This window comes from Panulirus ornatus, chromosome 53, assembly GCF_036320965.1.
Source record: "Panulirus ornatus isolate Po-2019 chromosome 53, ASM3632096v1, whole genome shotgun sequence".
Classification (NCBI taxonomy): domain Eukaryota; kingdom Metazoa; phylum Arthropoda; class Malacostraca; order Decapoda; family Palinuridae; genus Panulirus; species Panulirus ornatus.
In genome coordinates this window covers 7,586,119-7,598,693 of record NC_092276.1, presented here as the reverse complement: position 1 = coordinate 7,598,693, position 12,575 = coordinate 7,586,119, and the positions used below count along the sequence as shown (strand labels likewise).

Here is a 12,575-nt window from a genome sequence, read left to right as displayed (position 1 = left end):
TGAGCGTATACGGCGTATGGCGTATGATCTCGACGGATCTCAAACATCACTCATTTATCGGGAAGGAAATAATCAGAATAGCGGGATTTCCTTTTAAAAAGTCTCCTTCTTTCCCTTCTTGTAAAATAGATATAATAATATCAATGTGAGTGAATGAGGAACAACGTACCAGTGGCAGCTGAAGACGACAGGAAAAACGGTACATAATTACGTCAGTGACGTTGTCTGCGTGTACAACGGCGGCTGCCCAGGGTACAGATTCATCCTAGGAGGAAAAACGAAGATATGTTTACGTGCACTCAACCTGAACTCTCAAGGAATGTACGCACTTAATTGGATGAAAACAAAATGAACTTTATTGCAAGTCAATATTTGAATGGACCTAAAACACCTTTAGCTAAACAAACATAACTAAAGAATGGAAAAAAAAAGAAAGAAAATGGAGCTATATGTTATTCAACCTACATGATTTTTGTTTTACGAATTAATGAATCTTTCGTTTGTCTAAATAAAGCTGTCTTTCTTCCTGGTCGGCTGAGTAAGCTGCTCGGGCAGACATCAGTGTGCACACTACGTTGTCGTGGTATGGATAGGATCGACTCCTGCTGTTGCGGTTGATCTTACCTGGGATGTATACAGCACGCGAACGCTGACTAAACCAAGTCATTGACGACTGAAATTTATAATTTTGCTCATTAACGGAAAAATAGTTATTTGTTACCTAAAGATCAGCAGACTCGAGTGCTTGTTTCTGTGACGCAAGGCGTACGCAAACTCTGATGAAAGACTTGTCGCTACGATGGTAAGCCGTGTGCGTGGCTATATGGTTGTCCTGGCCATTATTACTGTGTTGTGTCTATTGAACCTCTTCATATCCCCATTTGTTTACCATGAAGATGCAGTTGGGAAGATGAGCAGACGCCACAGGTCTGCCATTCCTAAACCCTCGATTACCGACAGGCCGTCAGTAGAGGCGCCCCTGGTGGTGGTGGTGTGCGACGTGACGGGCGGCAACACTAGTGAAGAGAATCTGGCAGAAAAAGCCTGGACTAAAGAAGGCAGTGAGCAACTCCGAAACTCCTGGACCAGGCAAACGGAGCAGCTCTCTACCATGTTCGAGACACTACTTTATTTCAGTAAATCGACCGAATGGCGTATTATTGTCCTGACAGACACGACCACCACCTTCCAGAGAGTACTCGAGGTCACAGAATCGTTCCGGGGATTCCAAAGGTCCCGTCTCCAGTTAGAGAATCGTAATATTTGGTTTCCAGAGGAATATAAAATATTAAAGGATCACTGGCGACCCTGTGCTTGGGCTAAACTGTTCCTAGCAGAGGCTCTGCCTGAAGAGGACGCAGTGATATACCTAGACACGGATGTGGTGTTCCTGGGGCCTGCAGAACAGCTGTGGTCGCTGCTGAGGTTACTGGAAGACGGCGCGGCTTTAGCTCTGGCTCCAGAGCCACAGTACCTGCTGGACAACCCAGGATGGCCTTACGCGGGCCGAGCGGGTCTCAACACGGGTATGATGGCCGCCAACCTAACACGTCTCAGGCAGCTGCCCGGCGGCGGGCTCGGCAGCGCCATACTGCGGGCGGGAGCCATCAATCCCCCGCCACGTCATGATCAGGACGCTCTCAACCACTTCTTGATACACAAACCGTACCTACTGAAGGAGGTGTCGTCACGGTGGAACTTCCTGATTTCCTCCTGCTTCCCCGTCGCCCCTCCCTGCCCCACCTGCGTCTCGTTGGGCATCCTGGTCTTGCATGGCTCCGACGTCACGTTCTATAGACACGTCGACAGAAAATTCCTGGTTAGTAGGAATGTGACTCCCCCCCCCAAAAAAAAGAAAAAAATTTATTACATGTTCTTCTATGATGTCAATAAGCATTATGTCGCGTTTATCACCAGATCAACAAGATGCAAGGTAAATTTCTTTTTCTTGATGCTCATTTATGGTAAAGAAGCAATGGATACTACACCTATGAGCAATATAGAACAATTAAGATCAGTTATCGGATACGATGCTTCGTCCTTACCATTATCTATGCAGCAGTAATATGTGGGAGCCATTAACATAAGCGTGAAAATATGGTGAAGAGGCGTGAAACTGTCACCGACTTGAGTTCCCTACGTGAAAAACATATGCTATTCATAATGATATTTGACTTGGGGAAATGTTATAATTGCACCTGCAGAAGTCAGTATTTGACACAGCCTCTCCTTACAAATTACATAATATATATATATATATATATATATATATATATATATATATATATATATATATATATATATATATATTTTTTTTTTTTTTTTTTTTCTTTTTTTTTTTTGCTTTGTCGCTGTCTCCCGCGTTTGCGAGGTAGCGCAAGGAAACAGACGAAAGAAATGGCCCAACCCACCCCCATACACATGTATATACATACGTCCACACACGCAAATATACATACCTACACAGCTTTCCATGGTTTACCCCAGACGCTTCACATGCCCTGATTCAATCCACTGACAGCACGTAAACCCCGGTATACCACATCGATCCAATTCACTCTACTCCTTGCCCTCCTTTCACCCTCCTGCATGTTCAGGCCCCGCTCACACAAAATCTTTTTCACTCCATCTTTCCACCTCCAATTTGGTCTCCCACTTCTCCTCGTTCCCTCCACCTCCGACACATATATCCTCTTGGTCAATCTTTCCTCACTCATTCTCTCCATGTGCCCAAACCATTTCAAAACACCCTCTTCTGCTCTCTCAACCACGCTCTTTTTATTTCCACACATCCCTCTTACCCTTACGTTGCTTACTCGATCAAACCACCTCACACCACACATTGTCCTCAAACATCTCATTTCTAGCACATCCATCCTCCTGCGCACAACTCTATCCATAGCCCACGCCTCGCAACCATACAACATTGTTGGAACCACTATTCCTTCAAACATACCCATTTTTGCTTTCCGAGATAATGTTCTCGACTTCCACACATTCTTCAAGGCTCCCAGGATTTTCGCCCCCTCCCCCACCCTATGATCCACTTCCGCTTCCATGGTTCCATCCGCTGCCAGATCCACTCCCAGATATCTAAAACACTTTACTTCCTCCAGTTTTTCTCCATTCAAACTTACCTCCCAATTGACTTGACCCTCAACCCTACTGTACCTAATTACCTTGCTCTTATTCACATTTACTCTTAACTTTCTTCTTTCACACACTTTACCAAACTCAGTCACCAGCTTCTGCAGTTTCTCACATGAATCAGCCACCATATATATATATATATATATATATATATATATATATATATATATATATATATATATATATATATATATATATATAGAGAGAGAGAGAGAGAGAGAGAGAGAGAGAGAGAGAGAGAATGTGTTTGATGATAGAGTGGCAGATATAAGGTGCTTTGGTCGAGATGGTGTGCAAAGTGAGAGGGTCAGGGAGAATGGTCTGATAAACAGGAAAGAGGTGGTGAAAGCTTTGAGGAATATGAAAGCCGGCAAGGCGGCGGGTTTGGATGGTATTACAGTGGAAATTATTTAAAAAGGGGGTGACTGTGTTGTTGACTGGTTGGTGAGGATATTCAATGTATGTATGGTTCATGGTGAAGTGCCTGAGGATTGGCGGAATGCATGCATAATGCCATTGTACAGAGGCAAAGGGGATAAAGGTGAGTGTTCAAATTACAAAGGCATAAGTTTCTCGAGTATTCCTGGGAAATTATATGGGAGGGTATTGATTGAGAGGGTGAAGGCTTGTACAGAGCATCATCAGATTGGGGAGGAGTAGTGTGGTTTCAGAAGTGGTAGAGGATGTGTGGATCAGGTGTTTGCTTTGAAGAATATATGAGAAATACTTAGAAAAACAAATGGACTTGTGTGTAGTATTTATGGATATGGAGAAGACATATGACAGAGTTAATAGAGATGCTCTGCGGAAGGTATTAAGAGTATATGGTGTGGGAGGTAAGTTCCTAGAAGCGGTGAAAAGGTTTTATAGAGGATGTAAGGGATGTGTACGAGCAGGAAGAGAGGAAAGTGATTCGTTCCCAGTGAATGTCGGTTTGCAAGGGGTACGTGATGTCTCCATGGTTGTTTGTTTATGGATGGGGTCTTTAGGGAGGTGAATGCAAGAGTTTTGGAGAGAAGAGCAAGTATACAGTCTGTTGTTGATGAGAGGGCTTGGGAAGTGAGAGTTGTTCGCTGATGATGCACCGCTGGTGGCTGATTCGGGTGAGAAACTGCAGAAGCTGGTGACTGAATTTGGTAAAATGTGTGAAAGAAGAAAGCTGAGAGTAAATGTGAATAAGAGCAAGGTTATTATGTTCAGTAAGGTTGAGGGACAAGTCGATTGGGAAGTAAGTTTGGAGAAAAACTGGAGGAAGTGAAGTGTTTTAGATATCTGGGAGTGGATTTAGCAGCGGATGGAATCATGGAAGTTGTAGCGAGTCACAGGTTGGGGGAGGGGGCGAAGGTTATGGGAGCGTTGAAGAATGTGTGGAAGTCGAGAACGTTATCCCGGAGAGCAAAAATGGGTATGTTTGAAGGACCAGTGGTTCCAACAATATTATACGGTTGCGAGGCATGGGCTATAGATAGAGTTGTGCGGAGGAGGGTGGATGTGTTGGAAATGATGATGTTTGAGGACAATATGTGGTGTGAGGTAGTTTGATCGAGTAAAGAAATGAAAGGGTAAGAGAGATGTGTGGTAATAAAAAGTGTGGTTGAGGGCAGAACAGGGTGTATTGAAATGGTATGGTCAAATGGAGAATGAGTGAGGAAAGATTGACAAAGAGGATATATGTGTCAGAGGTGGAGCGAACGAGGAGAAGTGGGAGACCAAATTGGAAGGGGAAGGATGGAGTGACAAAGATTTTGAGCGATCGGGGCCTGAACATGCAGGAGGGTGAAAGGCGTGCAAGGAATAGAGTGAGTTGGAACGATGTGGTATACCGGGGTCGACGTGCTGTAAATGGATTGAACCAAGGCATGTGAAGCGTCTGGGGTAAACCGTGGGAAGTTTTGTGGGGCCTGGATGTGGAAAGGTACCTGTGGTTTCGGTACATTACACATGATAGCTAGAGATAGTGAACGATTGTGCCCTTTGTTGTCTTTCCCTAGCGATACCTCGCGCGCGGAGGGGGAGGGGGTGCCATTTCATGTGTGGCGGGGTTGCGACGGGAATGGATGAAGGCAGCAAGTATTAATATGTACATATGTATATATGCATATGTCTGTATGTATATGTATGTATACGTTGCAATGTATAGGTATGTATATGTGTGTACATGTGGTGGGTTGGGCCATTCTTTCGTCTGTTTTCTTGCGCCACCTAGCTAACGCGGGAGACAGCGACAAATATATATATATATATATATATATATATATATATATATATATATATATATATATATATATATATATATATATATATATATTTCTTTTTTTTTTTGCCGCTGTCTCCCGCGTTTGCGAGGTAGCGCAAGGAAACAGACGAAAGAAATGGCACAACCCACCCCCATACACAATGTACACACACACACGCCCACACACGCAAATATACATACCTATAAATCTCAATGTACACATATATATACACACACAGACACATACATATATACCCATGCACACAATTCACACTGCCTGCCCCTATTCATTCCCATCGCCACCTCGCCACACATGAAATACCATCCCCCTCCCCCCTCACGTGTGCGAGGTAGCACTAGGAAAAGACAACAAAGGCCCCATTCGTTCACACTCAGTCTCCAGCTGTCACGCAATAATGCCCGAAACAACAGCTCCCTTTCCACATCCAGGCCCCACACAACTTTCCATGGTTTACATGGAAAGTTGGTTTACATGCCCTGATTCAATCCATTGACAGCACGTCGACCCCGGTATACCACATCGATCCAATTCACTCTATTCCTTGCCCGCCTTTCACCCTCCTGCATGTTCAGGCCCCGATCACTCAAAATCTTTTTCACTACATCTTTCCACCTCCAATTTGGTCTCCCACTTCTCCTCGTTCCCTCCACCTCCGACACATATATCCTCTTGGTCAATCTTTCCTCACTCATTCTCTCCATGTGCCCAAACCATTTCAAAACACCCTCTTCTGCTCTCTCAACCACGCTCTTTTTATTTCCACACCTCTCTCTTACCCTTACATTACTTACTCGATCAAACCACCTCACACCACATATTGTCCTCAAACATCTCATTTCGAGCACAGCCACCCTCCTGCGCACAACTCTATCCATAGCCCACGCCTCGCAACCATACAACATTGTTGGAACCACTATTCCTTCAAACATACCCATTTTTGCTTTCCGAGATAATGTTCTCGACTTCCACACGTTCTTCAAGGCTCCCAGGATTTTCGGACCCTCCCCCACCCTATGATTTACTTCCGCTCCCATGGTTCCATTCGCTGCCAGATCCACTCCCAGATATCTAAAACACTTTACTTCCTCCAGTTTTTCTCCATTCAAACTTACCTCCCAAATGACTTGACCCTCAACCCTACTGTACCTAATAACCTTGCTCTTATTCACATTTACTCTTAACTTTCTTCTTTCACACACTTTACCAAACTCAGTCACCAGCTTCTGCAGTTTCTCTCATGAATCAGCCACCAGCGCTGTATCATCAGCGAACAACAACTGACTCACTTCCCAAGCTCTCTCATCCACAACAGACTGCATACATGCCCTTCTTTCCAAAATTCTTGCATTCACCTCCCTAACAACCCCATCCATAAACAAATAAAACAACCATCGAGACATCACACACCCCTGCCGCAAACCTACATTCACTGAGAAACAATCACTTTCCTCTCTTCCTACACGTACACATATCTTACATCCTCGATAAAAACTTTTCACTGCTTCTAACAACTTGCCTCCCACACCATATATTCTTAGTACCTTCCACAGAGCATCTCTATCAACCCTATCATATGCCTTCTCCAGATCCATAAATCCATTTGCTTTTCTAAGTATTTCTCACATACATTCTTCAAAGCAAACACCTGATCCACACATCCTCCACCACTTCTGAAACTACACTGCTCTTCCCCAGTCTGATGCTCTGTACATGCCTTCACCCTCTCAATCAATACCCTCCCATATGATATACTAGGAATACTCAACAAACTTATACCTCTGTAATTTGAGCACTCACTCTTATCCCCTTTGCCTTTGTACAATGGCACTATGCAAGCATTCCGCCAATCCTCAGGCACCTCACCATGAGTCATACATACATTAAATAACCTTACCAACAAGTCAACAATACAGTCACCCCCTTTTTTAATAAATTCCACTGCAATACCATCCAAACCTGCTGCCTTGCCGGCTTTCATCTTCAGCAAAGCTTTTACTACCTCTTCTCTGTTTATCAAATAATTTTCCCTAACCCTCTCACTTTGCCCACCACTTCGACCAAAACACCCTATATCTGCCACTCTATCATCAAACACATTCAACAAACCTTAAAAATACTCACTCCATCTCCTTCTCACATCACCACTACTTGTTATCACCTCCCCATTAGCCCCCTTCACTGAAGTTCCCATTTGCTCCCTTGTCTTACGTACTTTATTTACCTCCTTCCAGAACATCTTTTTATTCTCCCTAAAATTTAATGATACTCTCACCCCAACTCTCATTTGCCCTCTTTTTCACCTCTTGCACCTTTCTCTTGACCTCCTGTCTCTTTCTTTAATACATCTCCCACTAATTTGCATTTTTTCCCTGCAAAAATCGTCCAAATGCCTCTCTCTTCTCTTTCACTAATAATCTTACTTCTTCATCCCACCACTCACTACCCTTTCTAATCAACCCACCTCCCACGCTTCTCATGCCACAAGCATCTTTTGCGCAAGCCATCACTGATTCCCTAAATACATTCCATTCCTCCCCACTCCCCTTACCTCCTTTGTTCTCACCTTTTTCCATTCTGTACTCAGTCTCTCCTGGTACTTCCTCACACAAGTTTCCTTTCCAAGCTCACTTACTCTCACCACCCTCTTCACCCCAACATTCTCTCTTCTTTTCTGAAAACCCATACAAATCTTCACCTTCGCCTCCACAAGATAATGATCAGACATCCCTCCAGTTGCACCTCTCAGCACATTAGCATCCAAAAGTCTCTCTTTCGCGCGCCTGTCAATCAACACGTAATCCAATAACGCTCTCTGGCCATCTCTCCTCCTTACATACGTATACTTATGTATATCTCGCTTTTTAAACCAGGTATTCCCAATCACCAGTCCTTTTTCAGCACATAAATCTACAAGCTCTTCACCATTTCCATTTACAACATTGAACACCCTATGTATACCAATCATTCCCTCAACTGCCACATTACTCACCTTTGCATTCAAATCACCCATCACTATAACCCGGTCTTGTGGATCAAAACCACTAACACACTTATACAGCTGCTCCCAAAACACTTGCCTCTCATGATCTTTCTTCTCATGCCCAGGTGCATATGCACCAATAATCACCTATCTCTCTCCATCAGCTTTCAGTTTTACCCATATTAATCTAGAATTTACTTTCTTACATTCTATCACATACTCCCACAACTCCTGTTTCAGGAGTATGTTTGAAGGAATAGTGGTTCCAACAATGTTGTATGGTTGCGAGGCGTGGGCTATGGATAGAGTTGTGCGCAGGAGGGTGGATGTGCTGGAAATGAGATGTTTGAGGACAATGTGTGGTGTGAGGTGGTTTGATCGAGTAAGTAATGTAAGGGTAAGAGAGATGTGTGAAATAAAAAGAGCGTGGTTGAGAGAGCAGAAGAGGGTGTTTTGAAATGGTTTGGGCACATGGAGAGAATGAGTGAGGAAAGATTGACCAAGAGGATATATGTGTCGGAGGTGGAGGGAACGAGGAGAAGTGGGAGACCAAATTGGAGGTGGAAAGATGTAGTGAAAAAGATTTTGAGTGATCGGGGCCTGAACATGCAGGAGGGTGAAAGGCGGGCAAGGAATAGAGTGAATTGGATCGATGTGGTATACCGGGGTCGACGTGCTGTCAATGGATTGAATCAGGGCATGTGAAGCGTCTGGGGTAAACCATGGAAAGCTGTGTAGGTATGTATATTTGCGTGTGTGGACGTATGTATATACATGTTGTATGGGGGTGGGTTGGGCCATTTCTTTCGTCTGTTTCCTTGCGCTACCTCGCAAACGCGGGAGACAGCGACAAAGTATAAAAAAAGAAAAAAAAAATATATATATATATAATATATATATATATATATATATATATATATATATATTTTTTTTTTTTTTTTATACTTTGTCGCTGTCTCCCGCGTTTGCGAGGTAGCGCAAGGAAACAGACGAAAGAAATGGCCATTTCTTTCGTCTGTTTCCTTGCGCTACCTCGCAAACGCGGGAGACAGCGACAAAGTATAAAAAAAGAAAAAAAAAATATATATATATAATATATATATATATATATATATATATATATATATTTTTTTTTTTTTTTTTTTTATACTTTGTCGCTGTCTCCCGCGTTTGCGAGGTAGCGCAAGGAAACAGACGAAAGAAATGGCCCAACCCCCCCCCCCCATACACATGTACATACACACGTCCACACACGCAAATATACATACCTACACAGCTTTCCATGGTTTACCCCAGACGCTTCACATGCCTTGCTTCAATCCACTGACAGCACGTCAACCCCTGTATACCACATGACTCCAATTCACTCTATTTCTTGCCCTCCTTTCACCCTCCTGCATGTTCAGGCCCCGATCACACAAAATCTTTTTCACTCCATCTTTCCACCTCCAATTTGGTCTCCCTCTTCTCCTCGTTCCCTCCACCTCCGACACATATATCCTCTTGGTCAATCTCTCCTCACTCATTCTCTCCATGTGCCCAAACCATTTCAAAACACCCTCTTCTGCTCTCTCAACCACGCTCTTTTTATTTCCACACATCTCTCTTACCCTTACGTTACTTACTCGATCAAACCACCTCACACCACACATTGTCCTCAAGCATCTCATTTCCAGCACATCCATCCTCCTGCGCACATCTCTATCCATAGCCCACGCCTCGCAACCATACAACATTGTTGGAACCACTATTCCCTCAAACATACCCATTTTTGCTTTCCGAGATAGTGTTCTCGACTTCCACACATTTTTCAAGGCTCCCAAAATTTTCGCCCCCTCCCCCACCCTATGATCCACTTCCGCTTCCATGGTTCCATCCGCTGACAGATCCACTCCCAGATATCTAAAACACTTCACTTCCTCCAGTTTTTCTCCATTCAAACTCACCTCCCAATTGACTTGACCCTCACCCCTACTGTACCTAATAACCTTGCTCTTATTCACATTTACTCTCAACTTTCTTCTTCCACACACTTTACCAAACTCAGTCACCAGCTTCTGCAGTTTCTCACATGAATCAGCCACCAGCGCTGTATCATCAGCGAACAACAACTGACTCACTTCCCAAGCTCTCTCATCCCCAACAGACTTCATACTTGCCCCTCTTTCCAGGACTCTTGCATTTACCTCCCTTACAACCCCATCCATAAACAAATTAAACAACCATGGAGACATCACACACCCCTGCCGCAAACCTACATTCACTGAGAACCAATCACTTTCCTCTCTTCCTACACGTACACATGCCTTACATCCTCGATAAAAACTTTTCACTGCTTCTAACAACTTGCCTCCCACACCATATATTCTTAATACCTTCCACAGAGCATCTCTATCAACTCTATCATATGCCTTCTCCAGATCCATAAATGCTACATACAAATCCATTTGCTTTTCTAAGTATTTCTCACATACATTCTTCAAAGCAAACACCTGATCCACACATCCTCTACCACTTCTGAAATATATATATATTACCTTTTAAGTTCTGTATGTCTCTTAAAGTATGTCGTTACAATGGTATGCAAATGCCACTACAATTTCTTCATGAATGTGAGATTTACTGTCGACTTTCACTATGTTTGCAGGTGATGTACTCCAGCCTGTTGTCTTTGCGTGCAGATGATAAGCCGCGGTCCCTTCTGGCAAAGATAGACAGGAAGTTATCCCTGGTGGACTTCCAGTACAGTGACTTTCCCTGTACTAACTACAGTCATCTTAACCATGCCCTAACGCTAGGGCTGAGGGATATGTCCAAGTATAGGTCAGAGGTGATACGCTTAACGCATCACCGGGAGCCTAGCCACAACTCCTACCAAACTACTGTTAACCATATTTTCAGCCAAACATGATATCCAGTGTAATATAGAACTAATAAAGGATATTACCATATTCTGGTATTCCTCACCCTCTTAATAGGAATTTGCACTGACCAAGAGGAATAATGGTCCTAAAACAGACCCCTATGACGCTGCGCTGGTCACCTCTGACGTCTTTTGTTCTCTTTCACTAAGATAAACTTCTGTCAGCAAAGGAGTTACACCCTGGTGAACCAGCTTCTCAATAAGCCTCCCATGTACTCATAATTACCTTTCGTATTGTATGGGGAGTTTTTACACTCGTGGGGGCCCATCTCTTGTGTTAGTGTGATTATTATCGTTTGTGTGTTAAGGGGAGGGAGTTTTACACTCATGTTGCCCTGTCTCTCAAACTTGTATATGTGTCCTATGTTTATACTTCTGTATTTGCATGCACACTCACACTTCAGATTAAGCCAGGTACCCATTCATCAACCAGCCCCAAGGGGTGGATGAACATCTGGGCCGGGTATGGGCTGACAGCAAACAAGTGCTTACTCATTGTCAGTGACACTAACCACTACACCATGGAGGCCGTATATGACTATGTGAATATATAAACATGTGTGCATGTATGAAGATTAGATTTCTTTCACAGCATCTAAATTCTCTGGTACCAAGTAACGTCCCTTTAGTAATCTTCAAGGCAGTAGATACAATAATCAGAATTAAGTACACTATAGATAGACCTACACAGAGTATCCTGAATCCTTTAGTATACTCATTTTACAGGAGGGAGGAAGCGCCCTGGTATGGTAACTGGCTGGACCAATAACTGAGACAAGTTGTACTCTATGTACAGTGTTTAACTGGCTCTAGAGAGCTAATTAGTGGGACCATATTTGTCATTCCCTCTTACTCTGTGGGGGTGAAATGGATTTGCGTAACTGGCATCTGAGAGAGAGAGAATACCTACCTACTTTTTGCCCAAAGGTAGTGCTAGCATGAACATCTAGGGTTAAAAAGAACGAGTCATGTGAGTTACATGGTCGAGTATCATCTCATGTGAGCAGGAGATAAAGGAAAGATAGCAACTTGGACCAAAAGAGTGAAATTTGACAGCCACTAACTGCTAGGTCACTGTAGAGTTATCACAAATTCCTTGATCCCCAGGCTGGTAGTATCAATAATACATTTCTCAAGTCGGTGCCTGGCTATCATCAACTAGACAGAGAGAGAGAGCATGTGTATACACCTACCTACGAGTACCTACATAAAAAGATTTTACCACAAGGAAGGAGCTAGCCTGTAGCGATACCTCACATATTCC

The 12,575-nt window shown here is 43.5% G+C and overlaps 1 protein-coding gene across 1 annotated transcript; it reads left to right on the top strand.

Annotated features, from left to right (window-relative positions):
* The first annotated feature begins 586 nt into the window (after positions 1–586).
* Positions 587–11,330, top strand: LOC139765138 (glucoside xylosyltransferase 1-like). Its single transcript, XM_071692331.1, has 2 exons — positions 587–1,819; positions 11,036–11,330. Exons 1-2 carry the CDS (start codon positions 800–802, stop codon positions 11,297–11,299), a joined length of 1,284 nt encoding a protein of 427 aa, XP_071548432.1. The 5' UTR covers positions 587–799; the 3' UTR covers positions 11,300–11,330.
* Positions 11,331–12,575: the final 1,245 nt, after the last annotated feature.

What these genes read in the sequence shown, in the direction of transcription:
- LOC139765138 (XM_071692331.1), top strand. Translation starts at nt 800, where the DNA reads ATGGTAAGCCGTGTGCGTGGCTATATGGTTGTCCTGGCCATTATTACT. An exon ending in ACGTCGACAGAAAATTCCTG is followed by an intron (nt 1,820 to 11,035) that starts GTTAGTAGGAAT and finishes CTATGTTTGCAG; the next exon opens with GTGATGTACTCCAGCCTGTT.